Source organism: Trichomycterus rosablanca, chromosome 16 (assembly GCF_030014385.1).
Source record: "Trichomycterus rosablanca isolate fTriRos1 chromosome 16, fTriRos1.hap1, whole genome shotgun sequence".
Taxonomy (NCBI): domain Eukaryota; kingdom Metazoa; phylum Chordata; class Actinopteri; order Siluriformes; family Trichomycteridae; genus Trichomycterus; species Trichomycterus rosablanca.
In genome coordinates, this window is record NC_086003.1 from 25,100,330 (window position 1) to 25,124,487 (window position 24,158).

The 24,158-nt window shown below is 38.9% G+C and overlaps 1 protein-coding gene across 1 annotated transcript in view; it reads right to left on the minus strand.

Annotated features, from left to right (window-relative positions):
- jam3b (junctional adhesion molecule 3b) overlaps positions 1-22,327 on the minus strand; it is a 52,060-nt gene extending 29,733 nt beyond the window's left edge. Inside the window, exon 1 of the mRNA XM_063011528.1 lies at positions 22,257-22,327. Within this exon, the coding sequence (XP_062867598.1) occupies positions 22,257-22,305 (49 nt within the window). The 5' untranslated portion in view covers positions 22,306-22,327. The remainder of the gene's footprint in view (positions 1-22,256) is intronic.
- Positions 22,328-24,158: the final 1,831 nt, after the last annotated feature.

The window sequence follows — 24,158 nt, forward strand, 5'->3', positions numbered from 1 at the left end:
GCTGCAAATGCCTCGCATTCTCGTCCAAGCAGACTGACCTCTTCCTTAATCCTAATTAGGAATGCAATTTGCACCAAAGCCTACCCCAAACGCTGCAGAAAATTTATAACCAAGCTAACCTTTTTTGGTTAACAATGACAGCTTGAAACGGTATGAGACAGTCGTGCTGTTTGCTGTTTTAAAGGGACTGTTATGATGAGGTGTTAATACGATGGTGTCATTGCAGTGCAGCATTAAGCAAGAAATCACTTTTAGTGTCTCAGAAAAAAACACAAAGCTCGAGAATCAAATCTTTACATTCAGTGTGAAAGAAGAGAAAAAATATGCTGCGTGATGCAAAGAAAGTACAACGTACAGGGACAAGGACCGTCTTACACTGTCTGTTATTCATGTTTTTACTTCACTTACATCAACTGCTTTATTCTGGTCAGGGTCACCATGGGTCCGGGTCCATCCAAAATTATTATGTGCAGGTCATGAACAAACCCTGTACAGGGCACCACAGGGTTTCAACCATCGCCCCATTCCCCCAGACATATCCAGTCATGTTTGTGTAGATGCCTCTGTGTGTGTGTGTGTGTGTGTGTGTGTGTGTGTGTGTGTGTACAAGGAAATAAACTGTGTAAAACTACACGACTGTACAGAACAGCTGATATGGGACTGAAAAGAAATGAAGCCTCATCTACAACATTTATGGTTTTATGTATTGACTGGTTGATCAGCAGTGTATAAAAAAAGACCACAGCCCAGGCAGAACGTTCCTATTGTTAGCATTACAGCCAAATAAGGCTTATCAGACAGCTCAATAATAGCACCACATGGCTGGTGGGGGTACTTGTTGATTTAGCGAGGGCACATCCCTAATCCTCTCCAATTCCTGCTTAAAACAGGCCCCAAAAAACAGAGCGCAAAACAAGGGGAATACAGAAAGAAGTACTTTCATTAATTTGTTTGTTTGTTTATTAGGATTTTAACGTCATGTTTTACACTTTGGTTACATTTATGACAGGAACGGTAGTTACTCAATACACAAGATTCATACATTCACAAGGTTATATCCAACACAGTTATGGACAAATTTGTATCTCCAATTTACCTCACTTGCATGTCTTTGGACTGTGGGAGGAAACCGGAGCACCCGGAGGAAACCCACGCGGACACGGGGAGAACATGCAAACTCCACACAGAAAGGACCCGGACCGCCCCGCCTGGGGATCGAACCCAGGACCTTCTTGCTGTGAGGCGACAGTGCTACCCACTTAGCCACCGTGCCGCCCCTTCATTCATTTAAACACACTAAAGAACCCACAAAGAACGAGAGAACATGCCAAACTCCACACAAACCGTAACAGGTCCGAATTTTGGTGTGAGCCTGTGAGGATTTGTTTCCACTTAGTCAAACACTGAGGCTGGATAAAAAGACCTGGCCTGAAATCAATGTTCCAGTTCATCCCAAAGGTGAGGCTGAGGTCAGGGCTCTGTGCAGACCACTAGAGTTCAGCCACACCAAACCATGCTTGACTGACCTTGTCTTGTGCACATAATAAGTATCATGTTGGAACATATAGACCCTTCACCAAACTGTTGCCACAAAGATGAAAGTACATCATTTTTATTAATTGGATTTTACACACCTGCTAGTAAAGGGTGTGTCCTAAACAAAAACTCCATAATAAGTGTGGTGTCTTCATGCTTTTGTCCATGTAATTTTGTACCCTTTAAACAACTTCAGACTGAACGAGATTTAATTGAAAATGAATTAAATGTAAAGATCTGGGTTCTCTCATTGACAGCACTGTTGTCCTGGCTGGGCAGTAAGTGCACCAGTAGCAGGAAGCTCATAAACTTGGCATTATAAGCTGAGTGGTGGCATTCAGTATGCTCGCTGAGACAGTATCTGGCCTAAAACGGCAGGCCAAGCACAAATCATTCAACTCTCATTGTGCTTTGTGCAGCGCGGCCCCCCGTAGCAGCTCTCATTAATTGCCTTTCTGTTTGCAAGTCTGAACAGAAGCAGTGTTGTGTGGTAAAAATCTCTCTAGCAGTTAGAGCTGAATGTGTTTCTAAGTCTTAAGAGTTGTGATTTTTAATATCTTAAACATTTTAAATATGATTCATTTTGCCAACAAGTAGTCGTTCAGCCACGGCATGTTTGCTGTCCTGAGCTTGCTTCTTTAATTTTGCACTATAGAGCAACAAAACTAACAATGAGGGGAAACAAATTAAACTAAATATATTGCACAACAATATGACCTCAAACTTACTCTTAAAACACACCAAGTTACAAAAGGAATATTGCACTAGAGATGCGCTTTAGGGCAAAGGCCAGCATTTTAAAGGTCAAGACTAGGGCTGTCAAACGATTAAAATTTTTAATCGCGATTAATCTCAGAATTTCATATAGTTAATCGCGATTAATCGCATTAAAAAAAATCTGTGTAAATGTTATAGAAAACAAGGATTTTTAAGTGAAATGTTACAATTAAAATGGTGAACACATTTTATGCTAAATGTACTGATGTTAAAAACTGCTGGGACAAGAGAAAACTGTAAGGGAGTTTTATTCACTCACATACTAGGCAGTAATACTATCCAATGGTTTGATGGACGTTTCTACACGAAGTGAGTGTGTTTTGACCCTTTGGGGCTTCCATAGTTCATGGACTAACGTGCTTGACTCAGCTGTCCGGTATTCTTTACCGTAACAGAATAAGTTAATAAAGTGTTCTGCTCCCGACAACTTGTGAATATAGCGTGTATTTATTTCTTTATTATGCAAGTGCAAATGTTACGACGCTCTTTTACATTTTGTTAACAAACCGCAAATGAAAAACGGTGGCAAGTCCGACATTAAAACGTTTGTTCTACCAGTCAAGTCTCAACATGAACTAGAAATTGCGTTAATGGCACTATTTTTTTAAATCGCGTTAAATTAAGATTGCGTTAATGCGTTATTATCGCGTTAACTTCGACAGCCCTAGTCAAGACCTATTTATTTTTACAGTTAGAAATTCCTCTTATGCTGCAAATTTAAACATTATTACTTACACCATAAACTAGGGATGTAACGATGCACCACAATTAAAAATCGATTCACATGTGTAACGATTCAAATCGGTTTACATGTATAATGAATCAATATTCACTTTAAACAGCAGAGGGCACTGGTGCTATTCACCTCGCCTGGTTGACGTCACTACAGGGTTGCCAGGTTCGGAATTTTCCCAGACAAATTTATTTATGTGAGGATACTTTCTTTATTTGTATTATTTATTTATTTATTCATTTAATGTGGGATTTGTTTTACAATTTCATTTCAGTTTTTTTTAACACAAAAAGGGAAATGTGCAGCATTGTTTTGCATAGCACACACACCGTGGGTAGAGTGTATCCTTACAGCCCTACCATAAACCCAACTTAAGAAAAACAGTCTGAACAAAGAACAAGGCAATATAGCAAAAAGTCTGGACACCACTGGTCAATTTCCAGGTTTTGCTGGTGTTGCTCAATCCAACACTGTACAAACTAAAAACAATGTTGTGGTGATATTTCATGTTTATGTTAATCATTAATGGACCCAACACGAAAATATATGATACATTCATTTAGACAGATTCATTTCAGATAGATTCCTGTACATACCACTGCATCAAAAACTTTGTTCCCAATTTTATTTTCATCTGTATGCTTTTAAAGATCTAGCTCTGACAAACTCTAACTAGACTTTATAGCCACTAACACACCCATAAAAAGGCATCATGTTGATTGGTACTGATCTGCTCCACAGCCACATCTGCATTAGTTAATGCAAATTTAGTAACACTCACACATTTAATGCTTCAAGACCACAATCCTTTTCCATTATTGTTAAATAACGTCTTCCAGCAAACAAGGTCTGAATTTATGAGTCTTTTTATTTGCAAATGAGCAATGGTTTTACTTCAGGCTCTGTAGCTTCTGTAACATAATTAAACACTTCTAATGTGATTTATTTTAAATATAATGGTGCATTTCACATGCATAAAAGCAGCAATGTTTCAGACCAGGACAAGTTTGCCTTGTAACAAAACCTTCAGTTACGAGCAGTTATGAGACTGTATAAAATCTACATTCTGGATGCTGACCTGGTTCACACATTCATCTTACTGTCTTTATTATTGCCACATTCTTTGTTGTGCTGTTATTCATGCTATTTATGAATTTTTCCCTTTTACTACCAATTTAGCTACCTTTTACTACTCAGTTACCCTGGTTATATTTTTCATTCACTGCTGCAGACCCCTACACTGACCGAGGAGAGTCGTACCTAATACACACCCCTTCAGACATGTGTGCATTTGCCAAGCGCTTCTGCATTTGCCATTCCCCTGAATCTATGCAGGCGCCAAATCAACCAATCATGTCTGCATGAAGGCACCCAGCCGGCCAATAGCATCCAATAGAATCAGAGTTTGTTCGTCACTCTGTTAATATGAAGCTCAGTGATGTTTTTTGATGGGTTTTTTATATTTTGAAAAGATGCTACATGCATGTTGGATTGAAGCTAACCTTAAACAATCGACTAATCATGGTGAGTTATCGGTTGAAAGAAATCGGCAAAATTTATGTTTGGATAAAACCAAAGAATTGATTTAACCCACAAAATCTGCAGCCTACTGTTAGATGAAAAGCTATGGGCAGATACTTCATAAAAATCGTAAGCTTCAGTAACTGCTTTGCATGGTCTGACATGGTTAACAGCTAATAAATATAAGCCAATTTCACAATACCAGGTGCACCCTAGGGTGCAAACAATGTTTCCAGATAAGAATCCCGTAGTCCAAAATAATTATGTGGCCATACATATTGCTATTGCCTTTAAAGTTTCTCCTGTCTCTAGAAAATTGAATCATTGAACATTTATAGGACGTTCTTGATGACAGGTGGTAAATATTCACCTGCTTCATCCCAATAACTGGAACATTTCCTTCTTGGCTGTGCAACAGGTGATTCAGTGTTTTGACCAATATAAAAGGTCAATGGCCAAAGTGAAAGGTCACTGACCCCTTTCTCCCAGCTTTCAGCAGTGTGAGCTATCAGCTTTCAAGAACTGCTTTAACTTTCACTGTTTGTTGCCCATACACAAGATAAAATTACCACAGAACATCTACAGACGTCTAATATGGGCGTAAGGCGGTGGTATCTATGGGCTTTTTTTGGCCGAGCCCTCGTGCTTGTGGTATGTTTCTATATTCTTCCCCAGCAAATACCAGCTGCTCATAACAATATCAGCACAAAGCACATGTTTGGGACTTCCTACTATAGGACAGTAAATACACCACAAGGTCTCTCTGATTGGTCTCATTTTTTGTATTTTACTAAATCAAGTAACATTTACTAGGTGTTCCAATCAAATACATTTTAGATTTTAATTTCTACAGACAAGTTAATGAACTACAGCCAGAAAAACATAAAAACAGAATTCCCTACTGATCTCATCACAAACCATAAAATATTTTTAAACTGCATGTATTTTGGTTCATTAAATGCAGCATTTCAAATTAAGCTTAAGTGCACTAATCTGATTCAGAATCTAATTTATATTAACACAGACTAATTTACAAAACTTTAATCTGCTAATTGCTGATTGTTTTTCTTTATTCCAACTGTACTCCCCTAATGTCAATGATCAAAAAATGATCAAAAATATGATTATTGTGAGGGGGAGGTGGACGTATGTAAGCTCCAGGCAGATACATCAGTTCCTCTTCACAGAAACATATACGTGGGCAAAGACAAACACACAAACACACACAAAAACACACATTCCATAAAAAAGAAATGACAACCCACTAAATGAACTTTAGTATTTAATGTTTTAATTATTTATAATAATGTTCAGGTTGTGTTTAATTATTCCAGACTTGATATTAACTATAAGCTCATACTGGTGAAAAACACCGCCTGGTTTAAACCACTCTTATTTATTTCTCTATCACAAACATGATTAAAAAACATACACAGAGCTTCAAGGAGACCAACACAGAGCTCCAGGAGCATCGACATACATACAGAACATGTGGAGCATCTGAGATTGAAACTGCACTCTCTTAAGTAAACATATATGTACATTAGCACATTCAAGCCAGGATGGGGGTAAAGGTGGAGCCTTAGCTCTGTAACAAATATATCATAGAAATATTACTCAGCAGATATTCGACACCCTCAGCACGCATGCGCAACTGCTGTAACATTTATCCTGTTTTAGAGGAGCATGCTTAGGTTCTAAGTGGAACGTGGAAACGATAACGTATCGGTACAGTGTCACAAACCGTCTGTATGTTAAAAAGATTATAAAGGGATGAATCTGTTAAATATGGTATTTTAAACTATTTTGTCAGGAACAAACTGCTAGCTACTGACTTTCCTCTACAGTTTATGTCATGTTCATGTAAATACTTCAATGCAAAATTCACTACATTATGCGTTTTTATTTCATTGAATAAAAGCCAAAGCACTGACAACATTAAACATGATATATTGTAATAGGTATCAGTATGATGGCAGATGATGTGCGTAGGAAATTACAGCGCTGTATCAATACAGAATCAATACTTTTCCACATAAAAGATTTACTTCACAACACTTAATCTAATCCTGAGCTGAAAAAAAAAAAAAATAGGTGATGTTAAATCACGCAGACCATGATTAAGATTTTTAGCTATATCACAGTTAGGGATGTTCGGGGCCGATCAAGGCATTTTTAACTGATCGGAAATCGGCTTTACTAATGCCGATCATAACCCGATCTTTTGTTTTACGTCAGCATGTCCGCTGTCCAACAGCGGTGTAATGTTTGCAATGTGAGCGTTTCTCGAGGCGGTGGGAGCAGAGCTGCGTTCATTACTGTAGAATTTTACTGTTTATATGGTTTGTGAGTCGAGGATCACTCCGGTTTACAAAACAATCACTTTTAATCCAAGTATGAAAACTTCAGGACCATAACATACAGCTTTTACAAGTTTACGTGTTACAAGACTGAACGACATCTCAGTATCAAGCGCTCTGATTGGCTTAGTTATGTAACCGAGCGTCGTAGTGATGCACTCGCTTAATAAAGAAATAAAATACACGGTATATTCACAAATTGTCGGGAGCAAAACACTTTATTAACTTATTCTGTTCCGAATAGCGGACAGCCAGAGCCGAGCACGCTATCCCATGCACTATGGAAGCCCCAAAGGGTCAAAACACACTCAATTTGCATAGACCCGTCCATCAAACCATTGTCACAATACAAGCACTTTAAGAACTGGCTTTCCTTCATAACAAAAGAGTGACTTTCCATTTTATTTTGGTATTCAGGTTTTACTGTAATGCTGTTAAGTAACTTATTTGTTTTAAGCTGCTACACCACTTGTGAGTGGAGATTTTTGTTCATTTTTAGTGTATCACTGCATTAAACAGAATTATGTTCTTTGAATATAAAGTTCAAAGTGAAACTGTAATTATCTCACTTCATTTTTACTACAATGCTGCACTAGGTTTGTTTACTTTTATTTTGTAAAAGAACATTAAGCAATAGCTTGGATGCAGGCCATTTTTTTCCTACAGCACTGCAGAGCTATTCAGTTGTTAAACATGTACATTGGATTAATTTGAATAACTGTAATGTACTTGAAGTGTGCACTGTGTGAACAGTGTTATCTAGTTCTTATCTAGACAATATCTAGAAAATACAAGTATCGGTTTGAGAATCGGTATCGGATCGGGATCAAAATTAAAGATCGGGAACAAAAAAACTTGATCGGGACATCCCTAATCACAGTAGCTCCGGTCGGGCACCGGTTTATTACACCAGCCCACCACCACCGAGATTCAAATGCAGATATCAGCGGTGGCCAGCAGTGCTATCGGCCCGGCCTGGTGTCTACACAGACACGACTGGCTATGCCTTAGGGGGGAAATGGCCGCGGCCCGGCAGTGGAACCAGACCCGCTGTGTCCATGACCAGGATAAAGAGGTTGATGAAAATGAAATGAAAAATATCAGTACCAGTATACAGTAAGTCCTCAGGTTACGGCGGACTCGACATACGGCGTTTCGTGGTTACGTCACCATCTCCTATAAATTTATTAAGAAAGTCTTGTTCCGTCATTACGATGTACGCCGTTTGAGACATAAAAACTAAGTTCGCACGGGAACTAGTTGGCGAGCGGAGGGGACGAATACGAATATTTTTACTGTTTCACTTCATTACTGTACTGTGTATGTGCTCCATGTGAGTGACGTAGATGCTTATGTAGGTGGGTTCCGACTTACGGCATAAATTGCGTTACGTCGCGTCCGTAGGAATGGATCTCCAACGTAAGTCGAGGACCTCCTGTATATCACTATATAAATGTTAATTAGTTAATGTACATTTTTTTCAGCTGAAGACCAGAATATAAAATCTTTCTCCTCTGCATTGAATTCTTGCCTTTCACATTTAAATGATGTAAAGCAGCCCTTCACACTTTATTCAAGATGCTTAGCAAAGCTTTCTGAACCTTTACATCACAGAACTATTTAAATCTACAGCGGCTGACATTTCGATAGTGAACATATATCATTGTATTGACCACCCCTATCTGACACCACTTACTTCTAAATGAGTAACCGTTGTATGCTTGGCCTGTCAACGAAGTCAAAAACTTTAGCTGCTTGCTGAGCCTAAAAGTCTTAATTCACATCACTTAAAGGCAGGCAGTGTAAAAGGTGTAAGCTGGGACTTAAAAACAACTTCTGACACATTTCAGACTCATAGTTGGCATATGTTGTATGAGCAGCTTGAAAGGGAATGCAGTAACAGGTGGGAGCGATGGGGAAGAGGAAGCCCTACATCACCTGCTCGGGAGGTTTCCTTCTCATGTGGGAAATGTTTTGCAAGCCCTCTTAGTCGGCTAAAATGCTGAAAGGTTGATGCCATCCGCTCTGTGGGCATCTAAAACAAATGTGAACATTCCAGAGGATGGGGGAGGAAGCAGAAGAGCTTATGGTGGATGACACACAGGGCAAGAGCTGCATTATCAGACTTTACATTAGTCTGGCTTCTGCAGCTGTTTATCAACAAGCAACCAAACAAGCTTCATAAACATGAAAACGTAAAACATTAAGAATTAATTATGTAGAACACCGACATGCTCGGGGGCATATTATATTAAAGTGGTTTTTTTCATGCCCTCTGATAAAAAATACTGATAGTGCTAAATTAGTTTTTTTACATGGTTTCCCCACATGTTTTACCACTGCTTTATTCTGGTCAGGGTCACAGTAGGTCCTGTCGAAATGCAGTAACATACTCCAGACTGGACACCAGTCCATCGCAGCACCTTAGAAAACTCTCCTCTGATACAGCCAATCTTCTCTGTATAGCAACGCCTGACCAGCTCATAGCAGCACTGAGAATTTATACTCTAATGGGCTGGTGTAATTTACTGCTGTGCCATCCGAGCACCTGTATATATCAACATCAATTTTCCCTGTCTGCCTTATTCCATGTCCAGCTCTTACACACCCTTGCTCTTATCTCAAAGCTTCTTCAGTAAATATGGAATTTAAAACACCCCCAATTCTTTCTCAGAATAGCAGGTGAGTTAACTAACTGTGCTGCATTAGACAGGAGAGGCATTTCAGTATCTGACACTGAATAATTTAGATCATTATGGTTTTTAACACTCCAATCATTTTACAGATCATGTATAGGTCACACTCCCGAGTATGGCCATTATTGGATGTCAAAAAATCAAACACACCCATCAGAATAAGTCCAATAATTGTTTTTTTTATCACATGTAGAGTGATACCTTACAGCTACCTTTAATGATTTTACATTGATTAAATATGTTGAAAAAGTACATACTAGTACTACTAGTACATCAAAATTGTAACACCATCATTATTTTGTGCAGTGATTTAGGACACCACCCCAAAGGTAACATCGGTGACATTTTTTACACTAAGCAATCTACAAAAATCCTCAATGATTTACTGTGCTGTTCAGTATTGCATTAGTTCATGTTCCTGAAGCTCAGCTGGCTGCAGTGATTTACTGTTTTGTCTGGATATCTGATGTCCAGATACATCCCCACCTACTAAAAAGGGAATCATGTCCACATCTGGAGCTTGATCAACATTAAAGAACAATGTTAATCCCCTTGTATTTGCTAGATTGAGGGCTAACACGATAATCCTGCATATTTAACCTACAACAACAGCGATCAGATTTTATCCATTTGGCTTTTGTGCCTCGGAAAACAGTCAACTAAAAAAAATCTGTGTAGACCAAAACGTTGTTTTCTATGTAACTTTAAACTTGATCATTTTCCTGATGCGATGCCTTAGCTGGTCTATTATAAGGAAGACGACATGTAAACACTGGCAAGCCTATTAAAACTAAATTACTCAAATTTTGGGCAGAATCATTGTAATTATCCCCACCCAAGATAAGCGCCAGGCATGTCATGCCTAAACAAGACCACCTAAAATGCTCCGATCTAATTTGTGCTGAAACTTGTCATTTCAGGGCAGAGACGCTCCAGCTAGCAGGAACATTCTCCCTCTAACCATGTTCTATCGCCTACAAACATACAGTGGACGATATTGAGTGGTGAAGATAAGTGTGTGCATGAATAACTTTGAATCACAAATCATTGCACAAAGTGCCTGAGGAAGTATGATCCTCAAAATTTCTGATCAATGCCCTCATGATTATACAACATGCCAGCACAGTGCATCATTGTTCTTGTTTAAAGCAGAGCCTAAAAAAATATACTACTTTACGAAGGGGTGGAAACAAACAAATATGAATGCCTAAGTTCAACCCTCTTTGAAACGTAACTAAAAGCCATTGTCTTAAGTGTACTCTTCCATTCTCTCCATGTTGTCCATTAATTATTTCTCAGTGTTATTCTCCAAGATGTTCCAAGCAGTAAATATTTCACAAGCTTCACATCGATGTTGTCTTTGTTGTAAAATCCACAGCACAATAAGAGCAAACTTTAAATCGTATGTCTATGGTGAAGGACTGAGGGAGAACTCTCACCTTCAGAGACCTAAAAACAGAAACACTGCAAATCCTCCATCTGTGCTGCATGACGACGCACTTTTACAAGTATTAATACATAATCAAGTACACCGATCAGCCATAACATTAAAACCACCTCCTTGTTTCTACACTCACTGTCCATTTTATCAGCTCCACTTACCATATAGAAGCACTTTGTAGCTCTACAATTACTGAATGTAGTCCATCTGTTTCTCTGCATGCTTTGTTAGCCCCCTTTTATGCTGTTCTTCAATGGTCAGGACCCCCACAGGACCCCCACAGAGCAGGTATTATTTAGGTGGTGGATCATTCTCAGCACTGCAGTGACACTGACATGGTGGTGGTGTGTTAGTGTGTGTTGTGCTGGTATGAGTGGATCAGACACAGCAGCGCTGCTGGAGTTTTTAAATACCGTGTCCACTCACTGTCCACTCTATTAGACACTCCTACCTAGTTGGTCCACTTTGTAGATGTAAAGTCAGAGACGATCGCTCATCTATTGCTGCTGTTTGAGTTGGTCATCTTCTAGACCCATGGGGCACTGTTGGCTGGATATTTTGGATATATTGGCGCTGCTGTGTCTGATCCACTCATACCAGCACAACACCCACTAACACACCACCACCATGTCAGTGTCACTGCAGTGCTGAGAATGATCCACCATCCAAATAATACCTACTCTGTGGTCTTGGGAGAGTCCTGACCATTGAAGAACAGGGTGAAAGGGGGCTAACAAAGCATGCAGAGAAACAGATGGACTACAGTCAGGACGGTGAGTGTAGAAACAAGGAGGTGGTTTTAATGTTATGGTTGATCGGTGTACATAATCTATTAAAAAACAGTTAACTGTATAAGTACAAGCCTAATTTTTAAACCTTATATGGCCAGATGTACCCAGTCTAACCGAAAACTCATATCGTCCTAAAAGGCTACAATAAATACAGTAAACATAGCTTTTTATCATAATCGTATCGAATAATACAGAACACATAAATATACATGAATATAAAGATGGATCTCGTAATAATGATGTTTGTGTCTTGACAATTTGAGAAAAATCAGTGCACGACCAATAGTACAGTTACTGTTTGAACAGTGGTAGCTCAGTGCTGCATCTTCCTCTCACAAGTCTCACCTGTTTACACAATTTTCACATCTGTTTAATATCACCTAGTACTGTTCCACATGAATCCATGCTGTAAAGCAGAAGGAATTCGGTCTGGTCATTTCTTTTTTGAAGGAGTCAAGTCTCTGAATCATTTCCTGCAGGAAACACTGGCTTCAGACATCCGTGATAACAGCTTTTAAGGTTAGCCTTAAGGTTTGTATAACCAGATAAGAGCCACTCCATAAACATCTTTACCCTAGTGACGCTGGGCTAATCACTGAAGATAATGAGGCTACTTTAGGAAATCCAACCAAACATTTACAACAGCTGATAGGAAAAAAAAACTGTGATATAGCTTAATGTGATAATCTTCTTAACTACAGGTCAATGTACTGATTAGCTAATGCATAAGGACCAGGCTACTATATTCTCCCGACAATATCTGAGCTACAGAAAGGAAGCTAGATGTTCACGACATGAACTAAATACTGCTAGTTCCTGAGAACCTAACAACATTTTAACAATGTTAACGTGATTTTCTTAGCTGGCTTAAAAATCTCGAATCTTTTGTATCTGATTACTGCCACATCGTTGTTAATGTTCATCTTCTATGATAAAGCTACAGCGCTGTCAGTGCTTTGTGTATTCCAAAAGCTATCCCATGACTCAAACACACCCAAATCCAATCCTTAAAGTAAGGGCTGAATCCAGCACAGTCCGGTCATTTCTGTGCTCCAACACAGCTGTTACATCTGGTGAATGTAATCAGGTGTTTCTGAATACAGAAATCACAAAGCCGTGCTAGACGCCGGTCCTCAAAAACTGGAGCTGGGCATCCATGCCACAGCTGCTGTATAAGCAATAATGTGGAACACGTGAATAAACCGTCATGTTCATAAACCTGTAACATAAACCTGTTACATAATTGCCTGATAGGAGTTGTTTGAATAAATGTTATCATGAACATAACACAGTTTTTCAGTTCCGATCCCGATACACAACTGCCGATACCGATAACGATACTTATATAATATTATTATGATTGTTATTGTGTTGAGGGTTACATGAGGCTGAAACCACACAGAACATCATATTAAAAGAGCAAAAAAAAAAAAAAAAAACATTATCTTACGGTTAAGTTTTTAAGTTTCTGCAGGTGCTTGATTAAATTAGTCGTGTTATACAACGAAACCTTTCTTCCACCCCTTGACACACTAGCTTTACACACATTGCAAGTAGCTGTTTTGCTTTTCTGCGTTTCCGGACTAAAATATTTCCATACAAAGAACATTTTAGTAAATAAGCAGAAAATGTTATTTTTTTTTACCCGTTACTGACTGAAGTTGTCACGGGTTCATGGTAAGATGTGTAAAGGAACCTGGATCGGTGTTGTGCCTCATGTTACATTATGTTAAATTACAGTGGGTTTATGGTCCAGCACAAGATGCAAACTGGAATTTGGATCGGTAAGTAGATCGGCCTGTCCATCAGATATCCGATCTGTATATGATGTCCGGGATCGGATCGGGCCCATCTCTAATATTAAGGAACTACTTTCTAAAATCATAGTTCAACCATTCTTTTCAGTCAACAGTTGTTTTTGCTGGAATGCACACAAAGCCTAGTTTACCACCTAATGACCTATTAATATTTTATATATTTAACTATTGTGTTAATAAATCGCATAAATACAGTATAATACTTACATTTATAATAATAAAGAGTTAAAAAAAGCATGTAATATGATAATTAATACAAATTACTGATATGATTGGCTGTGTCTTTTCTGGGTTGGACAGCTGAAACCCTGCGATGGACTGGCCAGGGTAGTGCTGCCCTGCGCCTAGTGTTTCCCGGTGGAACCGAACCAGCCACAACTCTAACCTAAGTGTAAACGTTTGACTTTGTTTAATGTCTGCATGTTTAAGTAAAAGCCAGTAAAGCATATTTCACATTATTGTATTTAGTTAAATGACCAGTGCAGGTTGTGTTTGGTGTTATATAATTAAAATGCTTCTTGTACTGTATACTTTACAGTAAATGAACACATTTCATAGCCAGCAGTTAACAAGCGTCCCACCTATGCCAGACATTCTCTGAGATATGTGAGGCACTTCCTTACCCAGCACATGCGCTCTCAGCTAGCAGCAGTGCTGAGTGCGTACAGTTACACACCGAGTAAACCCTGCTGCATCGTGACACATGCAGTGAGAACATTTCAGAAGAATTACATCCTCCAGTACATACTTTTGGGAAGTTTTACATTCTCAGACTAAAGTTCATTAGCAACAGAGCAAGACTAACTCGTCCACTGGCCTCAATTAGATTTTCACGATGCACAATTTCCTTTAGGGTTTTTTTTTCTTTATTTCAAAAGCTGTGTTCAGTGTCCTTACAAGTGTAAAAATTATCAAGATTATCAAGCGTTATCTCTAAGACAGGCTCACCAGATGGTCCTGTCTGTGCAATCTGACCAGTCGGCTTCACTTACAGTGCAAATCTGGTGCTAAAGTGGATTTCACCCTGCGGTGGACTGACTGCACTAAGAAGGAAAATAAGGCTGTCTGGCTGCTCAGTTTCTGCTGATACATGAATTACACAACCTGTGCCTGTGAGAAGGTCTAATCTCAACAAGTCAGAGAAAAAAATATGTAAGGTTTTTATTCCCAATGTATTTCCCCCCCCCACCAAATGCTTTCTTATCCAAACACTGATTCATGTTATCAATATAAATCAATCAGTGATGGAATGGCACCATGTCCAAGGAATGTTTCTGACTTACACCCATGTTTCTGTTTTCGTATGGCACCAAACCCATTTAAACCTTTATCAGGATGAAGCGGTTAGTAAAATGAAATGAATATCAATCAATTTAGATTTTGGTAATTTATCAAGAGAGTTGTAAACATGTCTGAAAGGTTTGTTTATGTGAATAACTTTAGTTGATTAAACTGGTGTCATACCGACTAAACGGCACCACCACCAACCCCAATTAGTCAATGGTTCTGGAACCAAATCAAGGTTGCTATCTGAGAGAAAGGCTTCTTCTGTAAAGAACAACACAGAAAGGTTTTTTTTTTAATCCCGACACCTAATCAAAGATTCAGGCAATCAGAGAACTTAATTCTGAAGACAGTACCTGCTGTGAGGGAATAAAATTACTGTCAATCTGCCAGCTCAGAGTAGCGAGTCTGTTATTCTTGGCATTTTGTTTACTGGTGATATACTTTTTAGATGACTAACAACTCAAAGCTTGAAAATGCCAGCCATCTCTTCAGGGAGGGAAAAATACAGCTCCTGATAATACCAACTGTGTAACCACAGTGAAAGGCTAAACACATTTTATTATATTAATTATATAAAGAATATCACATGCAGTATATAATATTCAGACTATTACTTTACAAATAAATTTCAATTTCTAATGAAACATCTAATCTGATTAGCTGAAATCATAAAGCAGTCCAAACAGCCGTCTTCTTCCAGCGGCAGTCAGATGATCTGCTGCCTGCTCCTATTTTTAGAAACAATAATTGCCTTACAGATAACACTGTAAATACTGGGCTTAATCCAACACAATCGTCTGGCTGTGATTCTGCACAAAAACCAACACATCTCTGATCTCTAGATCCACACATCGACACACTTCTCTGTAACAGAATGAACTAATTAATTAAAAATCACTGTGTGAAACTGAGTAAGCCACTGATCGATTGATGCCGGGGGACACTGAATTACTGATGTGTTGTGTGAGAGGTTACTTACACAGCCCACACCTCAAGAAAAATATTGCACTGGCCCAAAGTGCAAATGAACACGTGAAGCTCCTGACATGCTTTAAACATGTTCTGCTTAATATTTCATAAACATCTAAATTCTCTCCATTCAGGCAATTTCATAAAATTTTTTTTACATAAAACCACCCTGAAATCGTAGAGAGAAACCCTCAGACTCAGAGAAGTTGATGACTTAAACCAGTCTGAACTTTTTTACATTCTTGTTGATTTACTCAGGTTTTGACTACGATGACACTCTCTATTTTATCAAACAAATGAATTGCTCCCTCAATGCTTGTAAGCTGTACTTGTTCCAAATCCGCAAAGCAACTCTATACTATGATGCTGGTTTCTTATTTTTTGCATTTTCTTCCCATTTTCCTCCAAATTAGCGCACTCAATATTTGTCTTCCACTGCTGAGAGATACCAGATTGCATTCAAGGAGAGCACATCACTTCACACGCCTCTTCCGACACGTGTACAGCCCTCCTCTTCTCGCCCCTGCATTCTGCACAGGCGTCTCTTCCGCCAATCAGGGTCTTTACACAGCATATGAATACCCACCCACCCACCCACACATAGTCCGGCCCCCACCCTGCAGATACAGTGGCCAATTAGTATCTGCTGCAGGCACTGCCAATTGTGCCCGCCAGATGGCGCCCAGCCGACCGGTGGCAACACCGAGTTTTGAACCGAGGAGTTAAGAAACTCGGTGCTGGTGTGCTAGCGGAATATCCCGCTGCGCCACCTCGCCGCCCGATGCTGGTTTCTGGTATCCGCTTTGTACTATCAGTTTAAAAACTTGACAAAAATATCTGCTTTGGTATGGTTGAATATTTCATCCATTGTGTGTGGTTTTACTAGAGTGAAGCGGTGGTAAAACATGAAGATGAAATGAAAATGAATATTACTATTATTACTGTGACTGCATGATTGTAAGAAAGCTTTTGTGAGTTTCAAAAAAATAAATGGGTCCAATAAAGCACAGCGTTTGAAGGTAGCAATTTGAGCAGGGGCTGTTTTCTTTTACAATGTGAGTCCTAAGCTGATTCTGCTTTGAAGATGTGTAATCTCAGTGCAGGAGCCAGGAACTACTTTGATCAATGCCCATCTTTTTATAGAAATCCTATTGGCATTTGGGGAATGCATGTTTGGCATTCCTAAGGCATTAATGTATGCAGCTTTACCTCCATCTGTCCCATCTTATGAAGACAAAAGAGAACAAAAACAGCAACACTTCAGAATTGTAAGAGGCTCTTTAAAAAATACTAAAAACTGATTTAATAGTGATATCATTAAAGATCCTTTTTGACCACCTTGCATCCACAAACCCAATTCCAAAATAGCTGAAACAGAGAAGGTAAATAAAAGCAGAAAGCAGTGTTTTACAGGTACATAATACTTAATACATTTTTATAAATATACATCAAATCCTAAAGTTGATGTCTGCAACACATTCCAGAAAAGTTGGGAAGGTTAAGACTGAGAGATTTTGGAAGTTGACAAAGTTGATGACATCGCCTACTAGACAGACATGATCGGCCGAACAGCTTATGCCTAGTTCACACTACACCATTTTTGCCCTGATTTTCACTCACCGACTGGTCGGCGCTAGATTTGCCGGCTCGGGAGCAACTAGGCGTTCGCTCAGCGATCGAAACTCGTCTCTCAATTGATATATGTGAACTACTCAACAACTCCATTCAAGCGACTCACCGAGTGCTCCAACTCACTATAGAACAATCCATGCTGGCCACGTAGCCAAATCCACTCAGATTCATTTATTTTTTTTCTCCTTGATTTTATGCTGCACATCAGCGCACAAACAACTTTGATCGCTCACTTCTTTTTGACGTGCATTTTTGGACGCGGTATCATTAAACTTTGTCATTTCTCGCGTTTGTTTTCGTGACAAAATGTAGTTTGGGAGACCAAAGAAGCTCGCCTGAGATTCCAGTTGGTGATAGATGGTGTAGTGTGAAACCCCCTATCGCCGATCAGTCGTGTAGTGTGAAATACACACCGTCGTGTAGTGTGAACTGTACAGTGACCTGACGACTTGGAAAGTCGTGTAGTGTGAACTTGGCATTAGCCATTGGGAGATGCGCTCTTAATCGAATTATGACTGTCGCTGGTTATCGGTTAATCACCGACAACCCTAATTAAAATACATTTTATCATCCTAGAGATTTTAATCTGAGATTAGAATTTAGCACCTTTAACAAGATACTAAAATAAATCCTGGTTAATACTCTTCATGGTACGTTTTTTCGTCCAGTGCATATCTGGCTCCCATTTGCTCTGTGATGTACTGTGGGAGAGCATTCCACATTTGTTCCCTAGGCTGACTGTACATGGCGTGGCGAGCTGCCTGGGATATTTTGCTAATCTCTATGTTAGTGGCGTCCCCAACCAATTCGGCACACAGGTGCTCAGCTGTTTCTGGCCATTACACGGTCATTGGGCCACCAGACGCACTAGACTTCTGTCGCTCATAGACTCAGCATGTTTCATCACACCCTGACTGTTGTGGTACCCATGTGGATTACTTTGATGCCCCATGTCTGAAATAGTTCTCTGAACCACGTGGATGGTAAAACGCTAATCCTTCATACCTGTCTTTTGTACGATCTATACTTGATCGCAGACAGGAAAGCCTGTTAAGGCTGTGGCGGCGTTTTAAAAAGTGTTCTGCTTTGGAGACATGCATGCCTGACCAGCCTTGACACGTGAATTAACACAGCTACACAACCCTACCCAAAAAGACTTGTAAGGATTCTCTCAAAAGTAATGTGAGGAGTGAGGCTTCATGCCGTGTCATCCATTTATCTCCACCACTTACTAAAATCTAAGTGTGTAGGTGATGGAGTATTCCAGGAGGACCAGTCCGCTTTTTACAGAGCCCAAAGCACATTTGCTCTAAAACTGTAGGAGGGAAGGAAAGCAGCCAACATGATGAACCTCTCGGGAACATTTTTAACACTTTCTCTTTTTCCTAACTGCTGTTTTCTTACAGAAACAGGCTAAAAAATCTGATACTAAATATTTGTTTACTCAACTACAATTTTTTTATAAAAATTCTGAACAGTTCCATCAGGGACATTTTCTTTAACAACCACATGATTTAAGTTATGTCTATAGGCACGACCCTGACCAGGATGAAGTGGGTAAAAAGAAATAAATAAATGATCGTCTATATGACATAAAACATACATACACAGTACATACAGTTTAATTATTTTGGTCTTTTATTTAGCAGACGCTTTAATCCAAAGACATTTCGAGCAATTGAGGGTTAAGGGCCTTGCTCAGGGGCAATAAGGAGTTGGTGAAGCTTGAACCTGCAATCTTCTGATTACTAGTCCAATACCTTAACTACTTAGCTACCATTGCTAAAAAGGACAAGTGTTTACCCTAAGCTAAAACCCTTCTCAAACACTGTTCAGATTCAAAATATCCTGCTATTGCTAGACTTTGACAGGTAGGACCGGACACTATCCAGAGCTCGTTCAAACGGCTTTCAAACGCCGAGGCACTGAAAGGCCCCGACTGTCTGACCATAAACTGGTTTAATCTATCCTGTGACTTGTTATGAACCACGTATTTAGAATTATTCACAAGTTCCATGTATAGAAAAGTGTGGCATACTATTTTGTCTAATGTCTAATCAGTAAACTTCTGAACAACAAGCATGACTAAAAGAAAAACAATAAACCAGATAAGTTAGCAGGCGGAGATCTACAGACTAATTGCACGATGAGTGATTTAAGCCAGTCCGTACGCTTTAGTAATCAAACAGAGTGGTCACTTTCTTATCACGCTTTATTCTAAAGCAATAAAAGTTTTGCCCAAACCAATCACAAAAATATCAATCACAGAAAATAACATACAAATTAAATACAATTAAAACTGATATAAGATCAGTGGATCACCATTCTACACACAGAGTTTTTGTTTGGGTTACATGATTCAAGTACCCAACACTGAAAAACAAAACATAACTGTAGTATATTACTTTTTGTCAAAGTGCAAATAATGCAGACTGTACAAACAGTCAAGTTCTGTAAACTACAAGATTATAATTTGATTTGATTTTAACTAACTGATTAAACCTTGGTATTAGACTAAGTGACAAGTAAAAGTCTTCTTAAAAGCACAGTTTTTTTAATAGTAAAAAACATTGTAATACAATTAAGATGCATGTTCGTAAATTATATCAATCTAATAACTTGGCCTTGTAAACCAGAAACTCATAATCCCGGAGAGACCCATGACCAGAGAGGTACATCTATAATTGGATCAGTCTGTCATAACTAAAATTTGCCCACAAGGAGACCTTATAAGAGGAACAGATAAAAAAAAATTCTTGGATAACATTGCAAAACCTGATTTTCACAATACATCATGTGCAGCACAGTGTTTAATTTCACAGTTTGCCAAGGAAGAAAAAGAAACAGTGGAGCTCTCTTCTGAAAAGACCAAAACATTACTGTTCCACAGAAACTTCCTTTTTACAGAGAAAAGAAAGGATTTTAACCTCCAGTGAGTTAAGCATTGATGTATCTAAAACACCTGACAATACCCACTATACTCAGAAAAATATACCAGAATAATAAAGTGTTTTAATCCAAACCATAAGCCAATCTTAGAAACAGCAGTCGCGTCGGTCACCCGAAAGGGCATTTCAATTTGTCCCTGAACCGCATGGAGCAAAGACCTTCTACCGTCAGATTATTCTTTAGGTATTAATGCTTTAAACTGGAACCAGAAACCATACAGCACTTTATTTTAGGGGTTTACAGAGTCAATATTACCAAACTATAAACCAGACAACCTGTTTAAAGGGTAAAATAATTGTAAAAGTCTGCTGTTTTTATGTTAATTAGGCAGAAAACCCAAAGTGCTCTTCTTCCTATGAGAAAATCTGCAGTGTTAAGTGGAAATTTAACAACAAAAAATTAGTGAACAAATGCACTGATCCTCAAACATTAAAACAAGCTCTGTATGTTTTACTGAGGAGAAGTTGGTAACCACAAACACTAAATTGTAGTGTTAAGTTTTATTTGCTTGTTTCCGCTAGTGAGTAATTCCAAATGCATAGAAACAAATGAGTTAGTAATGAATAAAGTTGTGTAAATGAAATGTATTTTTTGTTTTTGTGTAAGTGGTTAGATTTATTTTAGGTAAACGCCACACGTTGTTGTTTCACGAGTAACATTCATGCTGAGCTCTTCTGCCTCCTCCATACAGGCACCATCAGACAGACCCAGTCATTCCACACCAGTAAATCACTAAAGAACCTCGCTGTGCACTAACAGACTGAGGAACTGAACTGGTCTATGCTGCATCTATACAACAGGGTTATTCTGCAGTACCAAACCATTCAGACTGTGAGCTGTTCATCAAACTGTCTGTTACCTCAAAACTTTTAGGAAAGGCTGAAGTAACAAGGGACAATTAACTTCAATAAATGTAAATAGGCGAGTTAATTGAAACTACTGTACACCCCGAATAACAAAACCTTTAAATGACACACAAACTATCTGATAATAACTGGGTTTAATTACAAGGAACAGGTTCTTCACAGTATTCCGTGCGGTTGCTTTTTAATAAAACGTATTCAACGCACTTTGTTCCAACTCCATGCCAGTGAGCCAACAGCTATATTAATAGTCTTCTCTGCATTTTCGACCCTTATTTGTTCAATTTGGATCAATCAAATTAAAAATAGAAGCATTTTCACTCGGTGTATCTCTGCATGGAACACTGTTACGTGTTAACAGAAAGCCGAACAGTGTCGGTTGGTCTTTACCCTACCTGATTTTTTTCAGTTTTAAATGTCATTTCCTACCACAGGCGTTGAAAATAACGGAAAAGATCAAGTGTACTGATTTTAACTTGTTTGATAAAAAAATAAAATAATTAATGTAATTAACAAGGAGCACTGTACGGAACACTGTGAGCCTACATTACTTAAAGCAGGTCTGAGATACAGTTCGACCACTGATGCAACCGGTGCTCCAGACTCCCCAAAACAACGAGAATAAAACATAAACACGGTTTAGTGAAACAGTGCCGCTACTTTTATCCACTTCAGTCCAACAGTCCACTTTATAAGCTACATTTCCACAGAGAGCTCGAACTCTGATTTAATTCTGTACTTTGTTCAGTCGGGCAACAGGGCAACGGCTTCTCGGAACATGTCGCCACTTCAACCGAATGAAAACAAGCAAAAAACAAACTTCCCAGTCGTCGTTCTCATAAAGCGAAGACATTTCTCACAGACAGCGTAAAAAAGCCACTTACATTGTACCGTGAAGAGAGCCAGCAGCCAGAACAAACGCGTTAACGCCATCTTGGTGTGGATGTAAATGTGCAGTGTGAGGCGAACATGCGCAAACTAAACGAGAGAGACTGAGAGGGAGAGAGAGACGAATAACGGTCGAAATGCGCACTACCCTACTAAGTAGTATGCCAAACTAGTAAGCCATCCCACTGTATACATATAGCAACTTTTTGAGCCTACTACTCTAACATACTATCTAGTACGGTAGTATGCTATTTTAGAGCGAGCGGGGCGAGCGCATGAAAGTGCCCAATCGAATAAAAGTTTCCATGGCGACCTGCTGCCTCAGCTATTCAGATATTCCCGCCTTTCAGCATGTTAGCATTTTAGCTCAAATGAATTATAGTATATATAAACATACAGTAAAGATAAATATATATATATATATATATATATATATATATATATATATATATATATATATATATATATATATATATATACACACACACATATATCAACCACCTCCTTGTTTCTCAGCTCCACTTACCATATAGAAGCACTTTGTAGTTCTACAATTACTGACTGTAGTCCATCTGTTTCTCTACATACCTTTTTCACCCTGTTCTTCAGTGGTCAAGACCCCCACAGAGCAGGTATTATTTAGGTGGTGGATCATTCTCAGCACTGCAGTGACACTGACATGGTGGTGGTGTGTTAGTGTGTGTTGTGCTGGTATGAGTGGATCAGACACAGCAGCGCTGCTGGAGTTTTTAAATACCGTGTCCACTTACTGTCCACTCTATTAGACACTCCTACCTAGTTGGTCCACCTTGTAGATAAAGTCAGAGACGATCGCTCATCGAATAAAAGTTTCCATGGCGACCTGCTGCCTCAGCTATTCAGATATTCCCGCCTTTCAGCATGTTAGCATTTTAGCTCAAATGAATTATAGTATATATAAACACACAGTAAAGATATATATATATATATATATATATATATATATATATATATATATATATATATATATATATATATATATATACTGTATATATATACTGTATATATATACACACACACATATATCAACCACCTCCTTGTTTCTCAGCTCCACTTACCATATAGAAGCACTTTGTAGTTCTACAATTACTGACTGTAGTCCATCTGTTTCTCTATATACCTTTTTCACCCTGTTCTTCAGTGGCCAAGACCCCCACAGGACCCCCACAGAGCAGGTATTATTTAGGTGGTGAATCATTCTCAGCACTGCAGTGACACTGACATGGTGGTGGTGTGTTAGTGTGTGTTGTGCTGGTATGAGTGGATCAGACACAGCAGCGCTGCTGGAGTTTTTAAATACCGTGTCCACTTACTGTCCACTCTATTAGACACTCCTACCTAGTTGGTCCACCTTGTAGATAAAGTCAGAGACGATCGCTCATCCATTGCTGCTGTTTGAGTCGGTCATCTTCTAGACCTTCATCAGTGAACACAGGACGCTGCCCACAGGACGCTGTTGGCTGGATATTTTTGGTTGGTGGACTATTCTCAGTGAGGTGTTTAAAAACTGGTGTTTAAAAACTCCATCAGTGGATCCTCTGTGTCTGATCTACTCATACCAGCACAACACACACTAACACACCACCACCATGTCAGTGTCACTGCAGTGCTGAGAATGATCCACAAATAATATCTGCGCTGTGGGGGTCCTGACCATTGATAAACAGCATGAAAGGGGGCTAACAAAGCATGTAGAGAAACAAATAGACTACAGTCAATAATTGTAGAACTACAAAGTGCTTCTATATGGTAAGGTGGTTTTAATGTATATATATACAGTATATATATACTGTAGTTTATATAGTTTAAATATATACAGAAATAGCTATTCAAATGCTCATTTTTAAGCAAAAAATGTT